This window comes from Sycon ciliatum, chromosome 6 (assembly GCF_964019385.1).
Source record: "Sycon ciliatum chromosome 6, ocSycCili1.1, whole genome shotgun sequence".
Classification (NCBI taxonomy): Eukaryota; Metazoa; Porifera; class Calcarea; order Leucosolenida; family Sycettidae; genus Sycon; species Sycon ciliatum.
The window spans coordinates 8,149,319-8,170,618 of record NC_088648.1 but is presented as its reverse complement, the minus strand read 5'-3'; the positions used below and the strand labels follow the sequence as shown (position 1 = coordinate 8,170,618).

The following is a 21,300-nucleotide window of genomic DNA, read 5'->3' as shown; positions in this document are numbered from 1 at the left end:
TTAAATGCTAAAGCTGGAGTCAGAAGACCTGGCGAGACTCAGACTGCTGTGGGGAGTCATGGCAGAGGAATTCGTAATGTGAATGGACAGTCACTTGTGGACTACTGTGACAGCAATGGCCTGTACCTGGCCAATACCACTTTCCAGCATGCTGCTAGGCACAAAACCACGTGGACTGGATGGCGAAGAGACGTGGCGTCTGGGAAAACAGTGCCTATATTCAACCAAATTCATTACATTGTGTGCCGTTCATCCCACAAGCGAATGCTGCAAAATTGCCGGAGCTACGGAGGAATGGAGATCAGCACCGACCACAAGCTTGTTGTTGCGGATTTGGATCTAGCCAGGATTTACGGTGTTCTTGGAGCATGTCAGCCGTCAAGTGCAAGACACAGCACCGCATCCACAGGACTGGCGCTGAATGTCAGTAGACTCGTGGAGGACAAAGCAATGCAGAAACGGTACCAAGAGAGGCTGTCCTCCATCATACCTCCAGTCTGTGACGGTGCCAGACCATGTGACGAAGTCTACAATGACATCGTGACAGCTGTTTAAAGAAACTGCACACAGCACTGTCGGTCAAGTAAAGAGAACCAAGACAAGAAAACAATCGAATGATCCCGAAATTGTGAAGCTGTCAAAATATCAGAAGGAACTCAGGTTGAGCTGGATCAACACCCCGGATGGAGATATAAGGTCAAGGCTTAAGCAAGATCGCAACGGGGTTCAACATGAAATTAGACAGAGATGCAAGAGGGACGCGGAAAGGAGACTGGACGCAATGGCTAAGGAAGTTGAGAAACTGAAGGACGGAGCAAAGATGTTCAAGGCAGTTGCTCTAATGGCGAGGAAACGTGCCCAACAGCTGGTGGTGGAGGATGACAAAGGTAGACTTGTAGGTAACACTACTGAGTCCCTTGACATCATCAGATCCCACTTCAATACACAGTTTAACCGGCCTGATGCTTCACCGGTCCTCCCGTTTCACGGAGATCCCCGACCTCTTCAAAACCCGATTACAGCTCATGAAATGTATTCATGCATCAAGAAACTCAACAACAACAACAGAGCCTGTGGACCCGATGGGGTTAATGCAGAATGTTTGAAGTACGGAGGTGAGACGCTGGCCCAAGCCCTGGCTCAATGCCTGAATTGCATGTTTGAGACGCATCATCCAATTGAACTCGGACAAGGCACGTTAATACCCCTGCCGAAGCCTAACAAAAAGAAGGGACCTCCCGGAAATCTTAGGTCTATTGTGCTGCTGAATTCAACCAGAAAGGCCCTTTCTCTCCTTACACTGCGACGCATCCAGCCAGCAGTGGACAGCTATCTGAGTGCATCCCATAGTGGCTTCCGTCCTGGCAGATCCACGGCTGATGCAGTCTGGACGCATCGCTGGCTAGCCGCTATCACCCAGAAGTACCATGCCACCATAGAGATACACGGAATAGATATGAGCAAGGCATTCGACACAATATCGAGAGAGAAGCTGCTCACGGTGGTCCATGGCATCGTGAAGGAGGATGAAGTCCGACTGATCCGAGTGCTTCTTTCCAATACAAGCCTATCTGTGCTCGCGTGTAAGCAGCAGTCATCGGAGTTTGAGACCATGATCGGCACCCCACAGGGCGACTGCCTATCTCCAGTTCTTTTTGTCATTTACTTGGAATCAGCGCTACGTGATCTCAGGGCCACGTTACCTCCCAGGCCGCCGGCTGATGATCTCTTGCCTGGGGAAGTTATCTATGCAGATGATACGGATTTTCTGAGCAGCTCACGGACATGGTTGGACAGTATCAGCCCGAGCATAACTGAGGTCCTCAGAGAATGGCATCTCAAAGTGAACGAAGAGAAAACTGAGCAAACAACACTACGCAGAGAAGGGGATCGTCTAGCGGAAGTCTGGAGAAAGACACGTAAGCTTGGGTCACTTCTGGGTGATGAACAAGACGTGATCAGAAGGAAGCAGCTCGCAACAGCAGCTTTCAGGTCACTCTTTGTTGTGTGGTGTCGACGAGAGCTTATTAGTGAGAAGCTGCGCCTGAGGCTCTATCAGGCGTTTGTCATACCAGTACTGACTTACAACGGCGGAACATGGGGCTTGACGGTGGCTTTGGAGCAGAGTCTCGATTCCTTCCACCGTCAGCAACTGCGATCACTCCTTGGCATTAGTTGGCCTCAGAAGATGACGAATGTCTCTTTGTACGCCAGGTGCAAAGCTGAGCCAATCATCAACATTCTCAAGCGTCTGCGGTGGCAACTCTTTGGTCACATTCTCCGCTTGCCAGAGGACACCCCAGCATCATTGGCAATGGCGGCGTATTTCACGCACGATGAGAAGACCTGGCGAGGACGCCCACGTGTCACAATTGTCACGAAGCTGTCGGGAGACCTGGCAGGAACGGATAATGGAAGGCTTGTGTCGCTTGGTGACTTGCAGCGCCTACGGATCCTGGCAAGGGACCGTGCAGGGTGGAGAGGACTCTATGCCGTCGTATGTTCCTCTTGACTGGATTACACAGAACGGATATATATGATGTCATTTGATTTATGTTTTTGGCAGAGCATTCTATTTCCGGCATATGCGAATATGTGGGTTGCCATTGTGCGGCTGACATTGCCGCGGAAATGCATATAATAATAATCATGCGTGTTCTTGGGCTGAGCGAGCACATGCACGAGTGTGCAGCTATAACCCCGTGTATCTTTGGTTACACTTTGTTCTGCAATGCGTGTACCTTGTAACAGTATGTGCTTGCACTTCTTTGTGTGGCCTGCGTATTTCAGGACTATCCAGTGCATTAGACCCAGGTTGGTTTGGTTGCCGGATGATCTCTTGTTGCGTCGCTCTGTGTTTTTGTATTCGTCAATTTTTGGGCTTGAGAATTGAGCTGGTGTGTGGTTCCCAATAGGAAAACATCATGCTGGTGCTCTGTGTTTCGATTATCGACTGTCCGAGCAGTCACGATTCATTACCAGAACGGTCAATACTGTAGTCTCTTGACGTGTTTGTCTTTTTGTGTTTTCGCCGGGGGAATTAGCTGTGACGTTGCACATAGAACGGCAGTGTTGCATCACTGGACGACCCTGCCTCTGCATCTGACTTCATGTCCCCAGGATCTGGTGCAGATACACCAGACAGTCACTTCCTGTAAACACGCAAACAGCAAAAGAAGAGATCCCGCAAATCAGGAAAAACCATTGTGGAAAATATCGAGTAGATCATACACCATTCAATAATCTGGAGTAATTACAGTGAGACAAACACTTCAGTGCTCTCTCTCTCTCTCTCTCTCTCTCTCTCTCTCTCTCCATCCTTCCAAAATACCCTGAAACAATTCCCTAGAATTATTTTATTTTAATATATTCTCAGGACATCATTCTGAACATAATAACTTCTTCCATGGGTCTTCAATCACCAGAGAGGGCGAGAATATGTATCTAATATTGACTGAGTACGAGGTCAATATAGGAAATAAAAGCCGAGTAAAAGACCGAGGCGAAGCCGAGGTCTTTTAAGAGGTTTTTATTTCCTATACTGACCAAGTACGAAGTCAATATTAGATTTATCACGACAAACAGTCCATATTTCAAATTCCAGAACGATAACCTCATGAATCCCGTTTTATGATTGCACAACCGTTGCACCACCACCTACTCATGCAGTGACAATGCTGCACTAGGCACCGTTCAACTGCGCAACCCCTAAGCAGTCAATATAGCCCTAAGGAGTGAAATATGCAGGAATATTTGACTGCTTAGGTATGGCAAAAATCTATGTGAGTCAATACTAAGGGAGTGATAAATCTAAGTCATGCAGCTTACGGGAGGTGCGAGCTGTCATGGATATAGAGGCTGATATTATTGTGCCAGCGTGAAGGCAGAGACAGGAAGAAGACACTGATTTCTTGAACAACTCACCTACATATAATCGAATCCACAGGGAGCGCTCGTACTTTGATCCATCAGGACGCGAAGAATCTTCAAAGCACTCTCAAACACGGAGTTTTACAGTGGGCAGCCAATTTCACAGCCATTATGAAGGCCCTCGACGACTACAGGAGATGTGTAGAGGAAAGAACAAGGAGTAAAGTGCGACAACAGTCGCTTGAAGAAAAAGCAAAGAAAAACTGCTCTCTCTCCAGTCATTTAGATGCTGTTGCCTTTGACAACTGGTTCCATCCAGAGGACGCGACTTTTGTTTGTCCCCAGTGCTCTCCGTTGCTATGCGGATCGAAGGGGCCGTGACGTCACACTTAACAGCCCCATGAGGTGTTGTTCAGTTGAAGTCTGACGTCAGGGGTCAAAGGTGTGAACTTCGACTTGAAGATTATGAACTGAGTCTTGTCAGGATTGAGGCAGAGACCTCGTGCAGCCAGGAATCACGAACAATCACGAGATCGAGTGTGGGTTGGTTTAGGTCCTTGCCAGCTTTGTAGAGCAGTAGAGGGAAACATCATCTGCATATTGCCGTGCCTTGCAGTGCTTCGTTGCCGAGGGAAGATTACGAACCGATAAATTGAACAAAGAGAGCCCAAGGACAGAGCCTTGCGGCACACCTATATACTCTGTTTCCTCCATATGTGTCCCCCTGAGCTGTCTTCGTGACGACACGCTGTTCCCGGTTCCATATCCAGAATGCAATGTCCCCGGATACGATCAAAATTTACCTGCTTGATGCGGTCAGGGCTCCTTATTTGGGCTGCCAAAGCGTCAAGGTAGGGCCGAAGAGACTCTGGGCCGAGCCATCTACCGGAAAGGAACAGTAATGGTTCATGTCAGCAGCACAGCTCGATCTGACCAAGGATGGATCAGAGCACCAAAATTCCAAACCGACTTCAAAAACGGCTACTTGGGTTCATCAAAATTGGACTTTCAAAAGTCAGCGGGACTGTTCCCGATGAATGGACTGTAATAGTTTGTCCAAACTCCCACTCTACTTGTAGTCCTGCTCTTGTCTGGGGAAAACGAATCTGATGCGATGGTCACTGCTACTAGTATGTTCTGGAAAGCGAATGAGTCAAGAGTTGTTCACTCGCGTCCTCGCCCGCTGCTGCTGCGAATCCTGTGCGTGACTCAGATATTGACGGTAGCTCTCATCCTGTGGTACGCAGTGGAACGGTCCCTCGATGGACAGAATCTACGGGCATACGAATGGCAAGTGGATGGCTTATACAGGGCCGTCAAGCTTCGGCCAGACTTCCAGGACCTCAACACTGAGGGCGGGCTGAGGCCGGCTAGATGCGCCACTGGTCAGCCGAACCAACACGCCATTCCAGCACCCCGCCGCTCGAATGAAAGTCTCATGTCCGTGACGATCTTGGTCAAGACGGGTCCTACATACTTCGAGAGGCGAGAGCTGACACGCAAGCTATGGTTCAATCGCTGCCGAAGCAGACATTTCGTTCCCGACGGACCCAAAGCGGATGAGCACATGGATGTACTGAAGAACGTTCGGACACTGTGCCAATTTTACACTGGACAATCTGAGAGTGCAGACATCATGACCAGGCTTCGAGCGGAGGTGGAGAGCAAGAAGGATGTATTTGTGGCTCCCATCATGGACGGCTATGACACAATGACGTCAAAGACGTTATGCGCACTGCATTGGTATCAACTCCAGCAACCCACATCCGACTATCTAATGCTAGTGGATGATGATGCGTACGTAGTGTTTGAGAACTTGCTAGTATGGCTGATGCAGCAGCCCAGAAAAGGGCTGTACACAGGCAGCCCTCATCCGGAGCAGAACCGTGATGTAGTCCGCTGTGCATTGTACAGTCGAAGCAAAAACTGCATCAACGACAATCACATGGCCGTGATCAAAGACAAGACGTACCCTCCGTTTGCATCCGGTTTCTCTTACATCGTGTCGCGGGACATTGCCATCCATGCTGTGCGTCAGGCGCTGACTCAGGCATCTTCTGCGCTTCCCGGTAACGTCGAGGACGCCATGCTTGGGTTTCTGCTGCACAAGGCGGGTGCAAGTCTGACCCCTGCTCCGGGGTTTCTCCACTGGAAGCTGATGCATGGCAAGTGTAGCAGGAGCACACCATTGCTGGTCGTGGGCAACGCTCCCATGACGACGCTGATGAAGATGGCACGTAACGAGCGTCTGGGCAAGAATCCATGCTACGGGCTGTTCCTCGAACCCTGGTGATGCACAGTGATTGCCGTGTCAGTTCACGTCTGCATCAAAGCACCTTGCTAATGCACTGGTACGTCGTTTCTGTGTTTCAGTCTGTATGAGAGTTTGGCTTGCTGATGTACCTGGCTTGCTGTGTCAGTTCAGTCAGTTCAGTCATTACGGTCAGGTCAGTCAGTGTTAGTCCGTAGTAATCCGTATGAGTGCATCTTCCTGTCCCACCTAGCTGAGCACACTACATGTATAGCACAATAATCACATCCACCGTGAATAATTTACCGGCACTTTTCACCTTTCACGGCTAGGGTTTATCGGGTGTTAGCGGCCGTCGTGCGTTCCCTTCGGGAACGGACACGATAATTTACTTTTACTTTTACTTTTACTTTTTTCACCTGTCAATAGGCATTGGCGGATAATGCTCGAAAAAGTGGCAGATTCTTGCTTGAAAAGCAGTGAAATTGGCAGAACCATACAAACCTTCTGGCAAGCAATTCCTCGAATTCTGCTCCATTTCTTTATCCACATACCAAACATGCATGAAACTTACCAGAAAAAGTACCGAATTCTGCCAATTGTTCTGCCGGCATTATCCGCATATGCCTACCTGTCAACGTGTAAGGATTGCAAGTTCATAATCATAGTAACTGAAGTTCTGGAGAAACCTGAAAACCAACTTTCACCGCGTACCGATCAGTATAACCGTAGCTCCTCATTGTTTTTTTTTTTACCAGGCGTGGGCCATCCCCTGATTTCATAGGTGCCAACACATTAAATGTGTTGGCACCTATGAAAAACGTAATTTTTTTACGTTTTTCATTAAAAAACTTATACATGAACGATTACGAGTACTTTATTAGTGTTATAAAAAAACTTCGAATCAGTATAACCAAGAGTACATAACCCCACTCTTGGTATAACCTGGTGGACAGTGCTAAGTACATAATTGTATGCAACAGATCGCATCCTTCTTCAAATCAATGGCACATTTCCTGGTCCAGGAGAAGTCATAATTATTTTGTTGATGCCATCTTCATTCGGTCCGTCAATTCATAAGTAGTACGTATACCTCCGTACTGTAGTCAAAGGTTTTTGATTTGACCCGACGAGACCACACAAAGCTAGTAGACAGCACAAACAGTTCACTAGCCACACTCTATGACAGCAAGCAGTGTTACCCCAAGCCCTGACACTATTCTTGTACTGGTATCCTCGCTTTTTTACCCCAAGTGTATTCATCCTATTGTAGCTTCATCATTCTCTTTGGTCACGAATAGACCGATCCCCTTATTATACTGGGTTCGAGCACGGGGGCAACCTCACTCGCGATCGAGCTAGCTAGTTTTTGAACGTGACAGCATCTTTGACAGTGTGTTTCAGGTTTGTTTTGCAATGTCTTCTGCTTAGTTCAAGTAGTTTGCGATGGCTTCGAGCGGTGCTAAACCTCCTGCTGGTAGGAGCAGAGTCTCCGAGAGAGACATGGACTGTGATGCCGCTGCAGGATTTTTTCAAGGCGCGGGAGGGAACGATCTCGGGCCACAAACAGGAGTTACTCCAGAGGTGAGTTTTTTTGCTGTTGAAATATTCGAATCGCGAATCGTGAGATTTATTTTGTGCCTAGGCTACAGCAGACCATATTTCTTTCTCCTTGCGATCGGTGCTGAAGATAATAGTAACCTTTTTCTGGTCTGTCTTTTCCTCTCCAGAGCCATCTTCTATGAAGGTAACCGTGGTGCTGCCAAGTCACCAAGTCGCGATCGCGATCAGCAGCCGTGAAGTGGAAAAATCGATTTTCCAACGATCTGGTTGGACATCAGCCACTAAAGTACTTCTGATTTGCCTGTAGTGACAACAGCAGCCATCCTTGGACACCTTGCAAAGACAGGAAAAGCCACTGGTGGAAGCGACTGCTATGAGGTGACGATAGCAGTGCAGTGGTGATCGCTGTTTTGTCAAGTCGAAGGGCTAGCCAACCCAGAGGAAGCATAAAAAAACGATGAGCAGTGCGTTGTATTTGTTGAGCGTGAAGAGCTAGAGGAGGACAGTGCAAACACATGGACGGAGTGGATGGTGTTTGAAGAACAGTGTGCTGTGTGCCGGCTGGTGGTGATCTTTGTCAGCATGTATTCGTGCTGCTTCTTGTGCTGGAACACTCGCCCAGGAAGGCAGATTGCGTGCTCCCTGGCCCTCATTTGGCAATGGGGCATTTGTTCCAGGAACATTACCCCAGAGCCAATGATGAGTCGTACCTTTGAAAAGTCGAAGCTTGCTGTTAATCGCAAGCGTAGCGCAGTGGATTGCTCCCTCTTCGAATCACGAGGACCAAAGCTTGCCGCTGTCTGCAGCAAAGTGTGTGTGCGGTTCTTTCGAAACTATGAATATACCCCCTGCATGTTCAGAGTGAACTATTTTCTAGTATATTTAACATCCTCAACCCGCCACCACCATGCGCTCTTGGCCGAACTAATGCACGAAGCATAAACACACCAGCACAGCAAGGACACTTCCGTTGACAGATATTGTTTACGCCTCTAGACCGCTGTTTCTTTTCTTCGAGCTCATCGTTAGAGGAGGATAGTAGCAGGATACTAATGATGATATAAGATGTTAGACGGTTTATGGTCCGATATTGATGATTGAAGATCTAAGAAAGCAATGACAGTGATTGCGAAATGGATAATATTATCATGATTATATGCCAGTCTGGTAATGCGTTGTAATAGTGGACAGTATTGAAATCATCACTGCATTCGATGCAAATATTGGTATACCTTTGGTTTCAGTATTGGAAAAAAAGAGTAAGAGAACCTGGTTGATTTGGTTGCATTTGCGACTGGCTACCGGGTGTTGTGATCAGCAATGTTACCATGGGAGAAAATAAGAGCGCAAGGATCTGTTGGGTCTTGTTGTGCCGGTGCGAGAACCCTAAGTGCATGGCAAAATAGAACTGTTTCATCCACAATGCAGAATGTCTTGCGGTACATGGCATTGATGACTGAACATCTCGCCAGCTCGCCCAACCGGAGGAACAAGACACCTTTCCAGCTCAGCTAGCTATAATAGTATATACCGTGAAACGGATGATTCACTTGTGCCTCGCATGACAGCTTCTGTTCCATTCGGCCCAGGCTTAGACACATCAATGCCAATAGCAGCTGATCCTCCATTACATGCTCATTGGCGATTTACGGCCACCTCCAACTGTATCCGCCGTCCCCCAGCTTCCGTCTTCGCAGATCTGGCTCGGCGCAGTACATTTTCTCCGCTAGGCTCAAAGAAGTCCCACAGAGCGGTCCAAACACCTGAAGGCAAACCAGTCAGAAACTGGAGCGGCTCAGAGTCTTTCTTTATGTTATTGTACGTAAGCTGTTTTTCGGCTTTCTTCACCCCATCGTCCAACTGCTCCACGAGACTCTGTACACGAGCTCTACTTGCTGCCAACTCCTGATGCAGATGCTGCACTTCCATTACAGGACCAAACTCAGTGCACTAAGCCAGGTTCCTTTCCAACTCAAAATGCCGTTGCCTCTCAGCAAAATACTGGTTTGCGAGCATGGGGAGCTCGTGATGCAGACGCTGCACTTCCATGACCGAACTGCACTAGGCTCAGCAAATACTGTTTTGCGAGCATGGGGAGCAGAGCGTCCAGACTCCACTCTCTTGCGAAAAGCAAACCTGGTACCGTAGGACAGCTGTTTGGTTTCCTGGACTCATCCTGTCCTTGTAGAGCTGGGCAAAACGATTTCGACTTCGGGATCGAAATGATCGCTGCAACTCAAATATTCAGAGTGACCCTAAAACTACGTCCTTCCTCACGGGGAATAGCCTGGATCCGCTTGCTCCAGGCCGCTGTGGCTCCACACGAGGAAAGGAGTGAAATGACTTGTTTGCTTCGTCCTCCTGTTCTGACAGTGAGGAACGCAGCAGTGATTCTGAGAAGGCATCCTGGAGTCGTAAAAAGGAAGACGTCTAAACAAAAACAAAACAGCTCAAATCAAAAGTCCTTGTGACATTTTTTGTAGACAGGCTTGCACTGCGTGTAGATTTCGCGTGCTCTGCACCTGCACTTGTCTTTGCATGCGAGAAGTCACGCACAGCCGAGGTGAGGTTGGTCGCGTGTATGCAGCAGGATCCCACGCGACTGCGGAGTTGCCCCCTTGCTCGAACCCAGACAATAATAAGGGGATCGGTCTATTTTATCTATAAAGTATAAGGCCAAAGGCCACACTGAAGAAGGTCTGTGGTTCGACTCGCCCGATGGCCGACCGACCGTACATTTTTCAGCCCGACCGTAACTTTTTTTCGGCGGGCTGTCGTGTGACTGACGTACGTGGACTGAACACGTCCACGTCTACGTGTTGTGCAGCGTGAGTCTGCGGACGCAGGCGGCTCCTTTTGGACTTGACTTGTTGTAGTTGTACTGCAGTGCAGTGCAGTGAGTGGTAGATCTACGACTGCTGCCTTGTGCTGGTAGAGGCGACGGTTTCAAATAGGACATAGGTTGCAAACCGGAACGGTCTCAATATTCACTTTCTCTCTTGGTATGTTGATTAGAAAACGTATGTCACAGTGAGACTACGATGTGTTTTACTCAGCGCCAAAATTCCATGGCTCTGCGATGACCAGAAGCGCCATACCAAGCAGGTGAGTTTTTGACGTGTTGCTTCGCACTGCGACTTGAGTTTTACGACTTTCGAAAAATCAACTTCTTGTCGCAGGTAAACAGCGACTCGCCTCTCGCCAATAAAGCACCGTATACCAATCAAAACTAATGGAAGCACACACAAGGCTTATTGTTACTCTGTACTGGTCGTCGTGGAGCGATAGCAATTACGTAATTTCAGACCCAGAGTGAATTGGACGTGCACTCTAAAACGTGTCCGGTTTGGAGCCACCTCTGATTTGAACTTTTTTGAAGCGAAAAATTGGGCAACTTGGAGGCAATGGGTCAACACAAAGGAGTGGCTCAGTTCGATTGACTCTGGCCCCAGAGCAAACTTCAACATGCCAGTTTCCTTCCACAAACATATTTCGAGTGAAAAATCAACGCTGATGATCGGTTTGGGTCTATACAAATTTGGCTGTCAAAGCGTCCCAGTATCGAGCCGTCCCCTCTATAGTCCATCGGCCAAATCTCAGAAAGGGCCTCTTTCGGCGAAGGTGATGCACTGAAGCTCCAACTAAACGCCCTTTGGCACACTAGCTCATGAGACCCCATAGAATACGAATCCGATTGTTGGACGTTGCCAATCCAGTCCAGGATAGTCGAACTGGGTCGAATACCTTCTTCCGATTTTCGTAATTTCGTCCACCATTACATCTTTCTCATCGACTTTTTTTCGCTTGGCGAATGTTCTTGAGCCGCTGAGCAGAATCTACGCACGCTCGAACACTTGAAATTGTAGCGGATTCTCGGTCACATGACCTGATTTACTTCGGTTTCAATGAAATTCTCATAATTATTGGCTTCATGAAATTCTCCGGTCTCGCGGTCACACTTAGGGCCCGGTCACACATGCACTCGAAAGTAGCGTATACGCTTCAGCGAGGTCGCAGGAGCGAAAAATGGCATGGCAACGGCGAAAAGCGGAACTTCCGCTTCAGCGGAAACTCCAATCCGCTTCCGCCAAAATTTTCGAAGCGAGCCTGTCGCTTCTGCGGATTCGCTTCAGCGGAAAACACCACGGTCTGCTGTATATGGACTTGCTACGAGAAATTTGTATGCGTATGATGTCCATGCAACAAAAATGCGTGCAAGATAGTCGAGACCTCGTCTATTCTCCGTACCGTATGTACCACAGTCCACTTTACTCTCATTTTCCGCCAAAGTAGGAGTTGTGCCCTGTTTGTATGTGTGACCATACACACGTGGTTTCGCTGGAGCGACACCAGGCTCGCTGCCGCCGAACCTCGTCGCCGAAGCGAATCCCAGTGCATGTGTGACCGGGCCCTTATATGTATTACGACCGCTTTACCGTATCAGCATGCGCCATTCACTTCCGCACCGTATTATCCTTATTTGCATGCGTACTACAGCTGTGTACAACTAGATTCCAGTGCGCCGCTGGCCTTCCCTTTTGGTATAGTTGTACCGTACACCGTATTCAGCAGGTGAGCAGAATTCGCCGCTCCTTGCCTTTTGCCTGGCTTCCATTCTCTCTCTCTCTCGTGAGCCGAACAATTATGTTTGCTGTCCTCTCTGTAATCTACAAAGTAACATTAGTTATGACACCAGATTCAATCGTTCGAAGTTAGTTCTAAATTCACGAATCCAGACTTTTGTATAGAATTACGTAGCGCACTGCTACAATTGGTGACCCCGTCTAGTGTTCGATCACTCGCGACCGCTCAGTGGTCTGCACGCAGCATTGAATTTTAGTATTTTACGAGCACTAGTACAGTATGAATACCTCAAACTCCGGAGCTAGCACACCTATCCGCAGCGTAGGTCGTGGCCAACTGCTGTCCAGAATCACGGGCGCTGGAGCTTCCGCAGCAGGCGGTACAGCCCGCGACAGTGAGGTGGCCGCGGTCAGCTTGAACGTCAAGCTGCCACCTTACTGGGCTGCTGACCCCCAGGTTTGGTTCGCACAGGTTGAATCCCTGTTTTCCACCCGTCGCATCACCAGCCAGGTGACCAAATATCAGTACGTGGTGGGATCACTGACACCAGAGTATGCGGCAGAGGTGCGTGACATCATCCTGGATCCTCCTGCTCAACAGCCGTACGACGCTCTCCGCGAGCGTCTCATTCACCGCACGCAGATGTCAGAACAGCAACGTTTGCGCCTGCTGCTTTCGGACGAGGAGCTGGGCGACAAGAAACCTACGCAGCTATTACGCAAGCTACAGCAGTTAGTAGGTGAGAACGCCATGCCCGAAAAACTTTTGCGAGAGCTGTTTGTCAACCGGTTGCCCCGATCGGCCAAGTCAATAGTAGCATCCTGCCCTGCATCACTGCCGCTGCAGGATCTGGCAGAAATGGCTGACAGAATAGTGGAGGCAGCTGGTCCCAGTGCGGCAGTACATGCAGTTCGCAACACTGGCGAGTCAGAGACAATGGCTGCCATTGCAGCTCTCCGGGACCAAGTTGCCGCCCTGACGACTACCGTAACCGAGCTGAAACAGCAGCACGGCCGCCCTCGCTTCCGCGGCCAACCCCGCAGTCGCTCGGTCTCACCGCATAGCAGTGGTTTATGCCATTTTCACCGCAAGTTTGGTGTGCAAGCCCGGCGGTGTGAAGCCCCGTGCTCCTGGTCGTCGGGAAATGCCCCGGCCAGCCAGTAGCGGCTCCTGTGTCTGGCCCACCTACCTCCCGCCGCCTCTATGTCCGTGACGTCACCAGCGGAACCCGTTTCCTAGTGGATACCGGTGCTGACGTCAGCCTGCTGCCAGCCACTTCTGAACACCGCCGCCACGTCGATCCGACTGGTCAGTGTCAGCTCCGTGCTGCTAATGGCTCTGCTATTCCGGCTTTCGGGCAGAGGTGTTTGACCCTTGACCTTGGTCTTAGACGAACATTCCCTTGGATATTTGTCGTTGCTGACGTGAAGGAGCCGATCCTGGGGGCTGATTTCCTCCATCGGTTCAGTCTCCAAGTCGACCTTCATGGACGCACCATCCGTGACAACTCCACTGACCTCCAGGTCAATTGCATTCCTGCCGAAACCGCATCGCTCAGCTGCTCCTTGGTTTCCGCCCCGGTGGCCACAGCACCAGCATTCACCGGCCTGCTTGCCGAGTTCCCAAGCCTCACCAAACCATGCTGTTATGACCTGCCGGTCAAGCACTCGGTGGAGCACCATATTGTGACTACCGGCCCGGCACTGCATGCCCGCACTCGTCGGCTGGCTCCAGACCGCCTGGCAACGGCCAGAGCTGAGTTCCAGCATATGCTGTCCCTGGGCATCATTCGGCCATCCTCCTCGCCCTGGTCCAGCCCTCTCCACATGGTTCCTAAACCCAATGGAGACTGGAGGCCATGTGGAGACTACCGACTCCTGAATAAGGTCACCGAACCGGATCGGTATCCGATTCCTCATATTCAGGATTTCACCAGCAGTCTCCATGGTGCTACAGTGTTTTCGAAACTGGATCTGGTCAGAGCGTATCACCAGATACCAGTCACCCCGGCCGACATTCCCAAGACTGCCATCACGACTCCGTTCGGGTTATTTGAGTTCATCAGGATGCCCTTCGGCCTCCGGAACGCGGCACAGTCATTCCAGCGGTTTATCGATTCAGTATTGCATGGCCTGGATTTCTGCTACGTCTACCTCGATGACCTCCTAATCGCCAGCTCCGACCACGCTACGCACCTGCAACATCTGCGCCTGGTGTTTGAGCGCCTGCAGCAGCATGGTTTGGTGATCAACCCCGCTAAGTGCGTTTTCGGCCAGCCGTCCCTGACGTTTCTGGGCCATCTGGTTAACGCCCAGGGCATCAGCCCGCTACCGGCAAGAGTCGACGGCGTGGCTCAGTACTCCCTTCCAACATCTCGCCGCCAGCTTCGCGAGTTTCTGGGCATGGTCAACTTTTACCGGCGCTTTATTCCCCAGGCATCCGACATCCTCCAACCACTGACGGATCTGCTTGGTGGACCTCAGCGTCCGAAGAACTGTCCCCTGAAACTTGGCACTGCCGCTGTCACGGCATTCCATGCTGCCAAGGACGCACTTGCTGCAGCAACGCTGCTCATCCACCCCATCCCGGATGCACCCCTCCAGCTCGTTGTGGATGCATCAGATGTCGGAGTGGGCGGGGCCCTTCAACAGCTTGTTGAGGGGGCATGGCAGCCGCTCGCTTTCTTTTCCAAACGAATGCAACCAGCTCAGAGCCGCTACAGTACGTTCGGTCGAGAATTGCTAGCTGCGTACCTGGCAGTAAAGCATTTCCGGCATCACCTGGAAGGCCGCTGCTTCCACATTCTGACGGACCATCGCCCGTTAGTGTTCGCCATGCAAGCTGCTGGTACTAGCCACTCACCTCGTGAGCTCCGGCACCTGTCCTACGTGGCTGAATTCACGACGGATCTCCGCTTCCTGCGTGGGGCTGACAATGTTGTTGCTGACGCTCTGTCTCGCACCACTGTTGATGCAGTAACCGCGCCGCCGGCCGCGGTGGACTTTCAGGCTCTGGCAGCCGCCCAGCAGTCTGATCCCGAGCTACTCTCCGCTCAGCAAGACACGCAGTCGTCTCTGAAGCTTCAGCCAATCCCATACGGTTCCGCTACCCAGCCTGTGGTGTGCGACATGTCGACCGGCACTGCCCGCCCGTTTGTACCGTTGTCCTTTCGCAAGACCGTCTTCAACAGCCTGCACTCCCTTGCACATCCGGGTATTCGTGCCACTCAGCGTATGGTTTCGGCACGCTACGTCTGGCCCGGCATGCAAAAGGACGTCCGGGAATGGACCCGCTGCTGCCCCTCCTGTCAGCTGAGCAAAGTGACCCGCCACACCCAGGCTCCGCTTGGCCAGTTTCTGCCACCCGATGAGCGCTTTGACCACATCCACATTGATTTGGTCGGCCCTTTGCCTCCCTCCGGTGGTTGCACCTATCTGCTGACCTGCGTGGATCGCTTTACCCGCTGGCCAGAGGCCATTCCGATCAAGGACGCCGCCGCGGAAACAGTTGCCACCGCTTTCATCGCTGGGTGGATTGCCCGCTTCGGCGTCCCATCTGTCGTCACCACAGATCGTGGCGCCCAGTTTGAGTCCGCGCTTTTCCGCCACTTGTTGGCCCTGCTAGGCACCTGCCGGACTCGGACAACTTCCTACCGTCCACAATGCAATGGCCTCGTCGAGCGTTTCCACCGCCACCTAAAGGCTGCTCTGAAGTGCCACCCTCATCCTGGTGCCTGGAATGCGATGATGCCCCTGGTGTTGCTGGGCATTCGCGCTAGCCTGCGCGAGGAGTTCCAGTGCAGTTCCGCGGAGCTGGTCTATGGCACCACTCTCCGCTTGCCATCTGAGTTCTTCCAGCCACCGCCGTCTATGCCATCGGTGCCCGTTTACGTTCAGTTCCTCCGGGATGTATTGCAAAACATCCGGCCCTCAGACGTCGGCCCTCGCCAGTCCAACCGCCCAGTATACGTGCCTAAGGATCTGTCAACGTGCGACTTCGTGTACATCCGTACCGACAGTGTCCGCAAGCCGCTCCAACCACCGTACACTGGTCCGTTCCGGGTCCTCAAGCGTGCTGACAAGCATTTCACGGTCGACGTCAAGGGCAAGTCCGACCAGGTAAGCATTGACCGCTTGAAGCCCGCATATGCTCTGCCTGTTACAGCCGCTGCTGCTTCTGATCTTTCTCTGATTGTCCCGCCGGTTGCTGCTGCTGCCCCACCCCCTGCACGTGCTGTTCGCTTTGCTACCTGATCAGCTGGGCTCCTCCGTTCTTTGTCGCCGTTGGCCGTTTATGTCGGACCTTTTTCCGGTTGCCGTGCGGTTTTCATTTTTTTCTTCCTTTATACGCTTCTTCTTCTACGTTGCGGTTGTCGTTTCTCTCCTTTCCAAGGTTATCGTTTCCTGCCTCCGGCTTGTACACTGGCAGGGGAGTAATGTAGCGGATTCTCGGTCACATGACCTGATTTACTTCGGTTTCAATGAAATTCTCATAATTATTGGCTTCATGAAATTCTCCGGTCTCGCGGTCACACTTATATGTATTACGACCGCTTTACCGTATCAGCATGCGCCATTCACTTCCGCACCGTATTATCCTTATTTGCATGCGTACTACAGCTGTGTACAACTAGATTCCAGTGCGCCGCTGGCCTTCCCTTTTGGTATAGTTGTACCGTACACCGTATTCAGCAGGTGAGCAGAATTCGCCGCTCCTTGCCTTTTGCCTGGCTTCCATTCTCTCTCTCTCTCGTGAGCCGAACAATTATGTTTGCTGTCCTCTCTGTAATCTACAAAGTAACATTAGTTATGACACCAGATTCAATCGTTCGAAGTTAGTTCTAAATTCACGAATCCAGACTTTTGTATAGAATTACGTAGCGCACTGCTACAAAATGCCTGCATGTTGACGGTTCGCAAGATTCTAGCGAGCTTGGTGGAAATCTATTATTTATTTTGACATTTTTGGGGGAATCTGAATTAGAACGGTAGAAGCTTATTCGGAGAAGACGGCGTGTCGCCGCTGTCGGATTGTCGCTACTGTGTTTCAGACGTATTTGCTTGAACGTGCTATTGAGGATGGACAGAAGATGAAGTGACGGCTTTCTTGAACACGGACGTTGTGTCTTCTCTCTACATTGTAGCTGAAACATCTCATCTGGCGTCTAGAACGCAATTATTATGAGTTGTGAGTGCCAGCTGAGCTGAACACAAGCTGGACACCATTCGTCAGCTGGGAATTTGCATCGAAGCTCTTGATAGCCACGATAAGCATAATTATACAGAGGTAACCTTGTTTGACTCAATACGCATGCAGGTGATACCACTAGTGGCACTACAATGTAAATTGTGCAAAATTGATGCAACAGCGAATATGTACTTCGTACAATCACGAACAATTGTAAGGCAAGTGTTCATGCCTGTCATAGAAGAATTTCAGCCCGGAAGTCTTGTTGTCATGGTCATAAATAATACAAGACTTGAGTTGGCTCTGGACATAAACACACTTGTGGTGAATACGGTCATTATTGCGAGAAAAATATTTAGCCACTGTATGTTAACACCTGATGCTGCACTACACGCAATATTTCATGTACATGTATGTGAGACTCAATTGCATCCACAAGGCCGTAGATGCATGTAAGCACACAATGCTGTACAGTATAAGTAGTAGTCGACATGTGGTGCCTTCCTGCTGCACATGCACATGCGGCAAGTTGGCAACGACACATGACCTATCTGCACCGCACAGCGTGAGCTTAGAAAGGAATATTGCACACATAGTGCTATTTGTGTTCCGATATCGTTAAGCCGGTATACATGTACTAGTATCCTTATACATGTACCTGGTCACTCGATACGCGATGCCGACTGTACTAATCTTATCCATATTACCCGACAGGCTATAGCACACTGCGTCAGATCACTATGCAACAAAAGAAGAGCTTTGCCCGGGGCGAATATACACTGAAGCAAAGTAGGTTTCAACGGTACAGCACTAGTCACGATGAGGGGAGTTACGAGGATGGTTAGGCCGTGACACATAGATGATGATTGTTTTAAAATGATTCATGCACGGTGGAAAATTACCACCAATGGCGATGATATTGCTTTCACAACAATGACATCAGTAGGAGCAGTGACACAACCTTACTGCTCCAAGTAGGATTTACAAGCGAGTGAAGGGAGAGCAGACTGGTCTAATAGCAGACCGGGTCTAAGCAAGGAAGTAATCGGTATCAGAGGTGAGCTTGCACATCAGAAAACAGATGATGATCACCAAACACAGAGAAGTTGGCTATGTGTATGTTTGTGTCACTGTGTGTGCATGTGTGTTTGTGTGTATGCGCGCACATCTGTGTGTGAGAGAGAGGCAGACAGACAGATAGCATATGGTGGGAGGGATCAAGGTCTGACCTCAGAGTTAAATGCTGACGGTGTGGAATAGCAACAGTGCGAAATCGGGCAGGGTGGTTAATGGCCCACACTGGAGCCGAGTAGGAGCGCCAGTGGTTGAGGGCTAGCACAGGAGTTAGCAGCAGCTCCAGCCTAGGAAGATCAGCTTCTGGATGAAAATCTCCCGGACACAGTAGGTACCAAGCTTCACTAGCAGATTGCCGGCAGGGGTGCACAGCGAGCACCCGTACATCCCTCAAGCCACCAGAGCCGCAGTACTTGGAGACGATCCAGGTGCTTACCCGCCAACAATGCTGAGAAGGCACTGGAGCCATACAGGAACTTATGATCGAGCATGACCACAGACTTGAAATACAGGGTCCGGCGTTGAATACTGAGACAGCGACGTCTCCTCCACAGAACACCACTCAGCCCCACCATTGCATTATTTTCGCTTTTTCATGATTTTTACAATTGTGTTAGAGCACACAGCACTCGATGCAACATTTACCAGTGACTAAATAACTCCGCGTCTCCGACCATAACTGCAGCGTTCCCGTGAGCCTGTTGGATTTCCGTCAGCCTGTTGAGATTATCTTCATCTCGTCACATGTGAGCCTGTGTGTTTCATCCGTATCGTGGCACAATTACACAGACACGATTTCCAACTCAGGCCGGTTCCGTTGCTCGAAGGGTTGGCGGTAAGAATTGCTACGCCGTCTGTGGCTGCATGGGAACTTGGCGAGTCGTCGTCTTTCTCCATAAATCCTGATCATCACGCGAACAACAGCCACTATTGCCTAAAAACTACGACACAACAGTATCAAGCTCGCCCCAGCAGAAGGACACGAATGACGAGCGCTAAGACGGAGAAAGAGAGACAGGGTTAGCGAGAGCTGACTAGTGCAGGTACGCTGTCATCTCCTGAGGTGGTGGGCGAAGCAGCGAAGTGAAACGAAGGAAGATAGAACTTATTAGAAGGCATACGGAGGCACCAAAACCTATTGCCTGTCACATACTAAGTGCCATTTAGGGTTGACAGCTGTCAGCTGACAGCCTCAAAAATTTGAAAATCTGCTCAAAAAACTCTCGATCAGAACTCTGCGCACTCTCAAATGGAGCGCACAGTAAAAAACTCGGCGACGAAGAACGCTTCGTATCGACGCCCTGGACTGAATTCGGCACGTCCAACAAACGGAATAGTGTTCTCTGATATATTCTCTACGTGCTGGGTATGGTCGCGTTTAGTTGGAAGCTCAGTGCATCACCACTTTCGATTTTGAGACTTGGCCGATGGACTACTACACTGTAGTAGAGTCTACTCGATACGACCACCGGCAGACTGGCGAGACTTATTTTGAAGTGACCGTCCGGTTGAGAGTGATTGCCTCGTTCCAGATTAAGGACGGCCTTCTGTTTTGGGATGAAGGACAGACGAGATTGCACTTTCCTCGTGTATTGGGAACGATATTTCACCTGTACCGGTAAGTTGCTGCTCCATGTGTGCAAGCACAGGAAGCGTCGATGGAAAAAGCCCATGTATTCGTGCACGCCGACACCAAACTAGCAATACATGTACCGGTACATTGTACAATTTGTACTTCGATTGAGTTCGAAGTAGTTCCCGAACTTAGGCTGCGTTTACACGGAGACGAAGCGAAACGAAACGGAACGAAAACGGGCTGGCCTCGAATCGTTTTCAAACCGTTTACACGAGAACGGCAAATCGTTTTGAACCGTTCACACGAAAACGGAAAACGGGCGATCATGCTGGAGTTAGCACTTGCTGGCTTTGCGCAAGGGCGGGAAGTAACACGTTAGTTGGAGTTGGTACGTGCTAGTGGTCGCAAAGGTCAGGTATTTCCCGCGAAATATAGTCCCGCGCGGAATGGTTTCCATGACCGCGCTCCGTTTCCAATCGTTTTCACTGTTTTCACCGTTTACACGAGAACGAAAAAGTTTTGAAAACGTTTTGAAAACGTTTCAAAACACTTTGAAGTGCGTTTCCATTTCGTTCCGTTTAGGTATCGTTTTCGGGCGTTGCCGTGTAAACGATAGTAGTAAACGCAACGATTTCGTTCCATTTAGGTCCTACTTCGTTGTCGTGTAAACGCAAATCGTTTTCAATCGTTGTCGTGTAAACGCAGCCTTACTTTCAACTCGCATCGTTCTTCATTTGCTTGATGATTTGGACAGTCAGAGTCACCGCTTGAAGTTATTCTCTTCTCGTTCCAGAGCTACACAATGTTTCAAAGTATTAGCCAGTGATCCCTTTATACAACATGACTGTATGGCATAACACTGCGTAATAATGCCGATGTACTGGGTGTCTAAAGGCAGTACAGTGTATTTACATGTACTAAAAAATATATTAAAAAAAAAATCCGCCCGCCCGCCCTTAAAAAAATGTCCATGTTAGTCGAACCACACACCTTCTTTAGTTTGGCCTAATATAATTATTGCATTGATGAATGTGACAAGAAAACGGTCTGGAATAATTGCTCCCTGTTGCAAATAGGGGTGTCAAAGAGTAGTACAGTGAAACCTGTCTAAGACGACCGCTCAAAGGACCTTCAAAACGTGGTCTCTATTACCAGGTGGTCTCCTTATCCAGGGTCGTTTGACTGGAAATAGCAT

General features: G+C 49.9%; 2 protein-coding genes and 1 long non-coding RNA gene across 3 annotated transcripts; all 3 read left to right on the top strand.

The window, feature by feature from the left end:
• The first annotated feature begins 781 nt into the window (after positions 1–781).
• Positions 782–2,512, top strand: LOC135820007 (uncharacterized). The gene has a single exon (XM_065333308.1). It carries the CDS (start codon positions 782–784, stop codon positions 2,510–2,512), a length of 1,731 nt encoding a protein of 576 aa, XP_065189380.1.
• A 5,038-nt stretch (positions 2,513–7,550) lies between these two features.
• LOC135818816 (uncharacterized) lies at positions 7,551–8,664 on the top strand. Its single transcript, XR_010553765.1, has 2 exons — positions 7,551–7,705; positions 7,852–8,664. It is a non-coding gene; the product is annotated as an uncharacterized LOC135818816 (long non-coding RNA).
• Positions 8,665–12,547: 3,883 nt separating this feature from the next.
• Positions 12,548–13,432, top strand: LOC135820006 (uncharacterized). The gene has a single exon (XM_065333307.1). The coding sequence runs from the start codon at positions 12,548–12,550 to the stop codon at positions 13,430–13,432; it is 885 nt and encodes a 294-aa protein (XP_065189379.1).
• Positions 13,433–21,300: the final 7,868 nt, after the last annotated feature.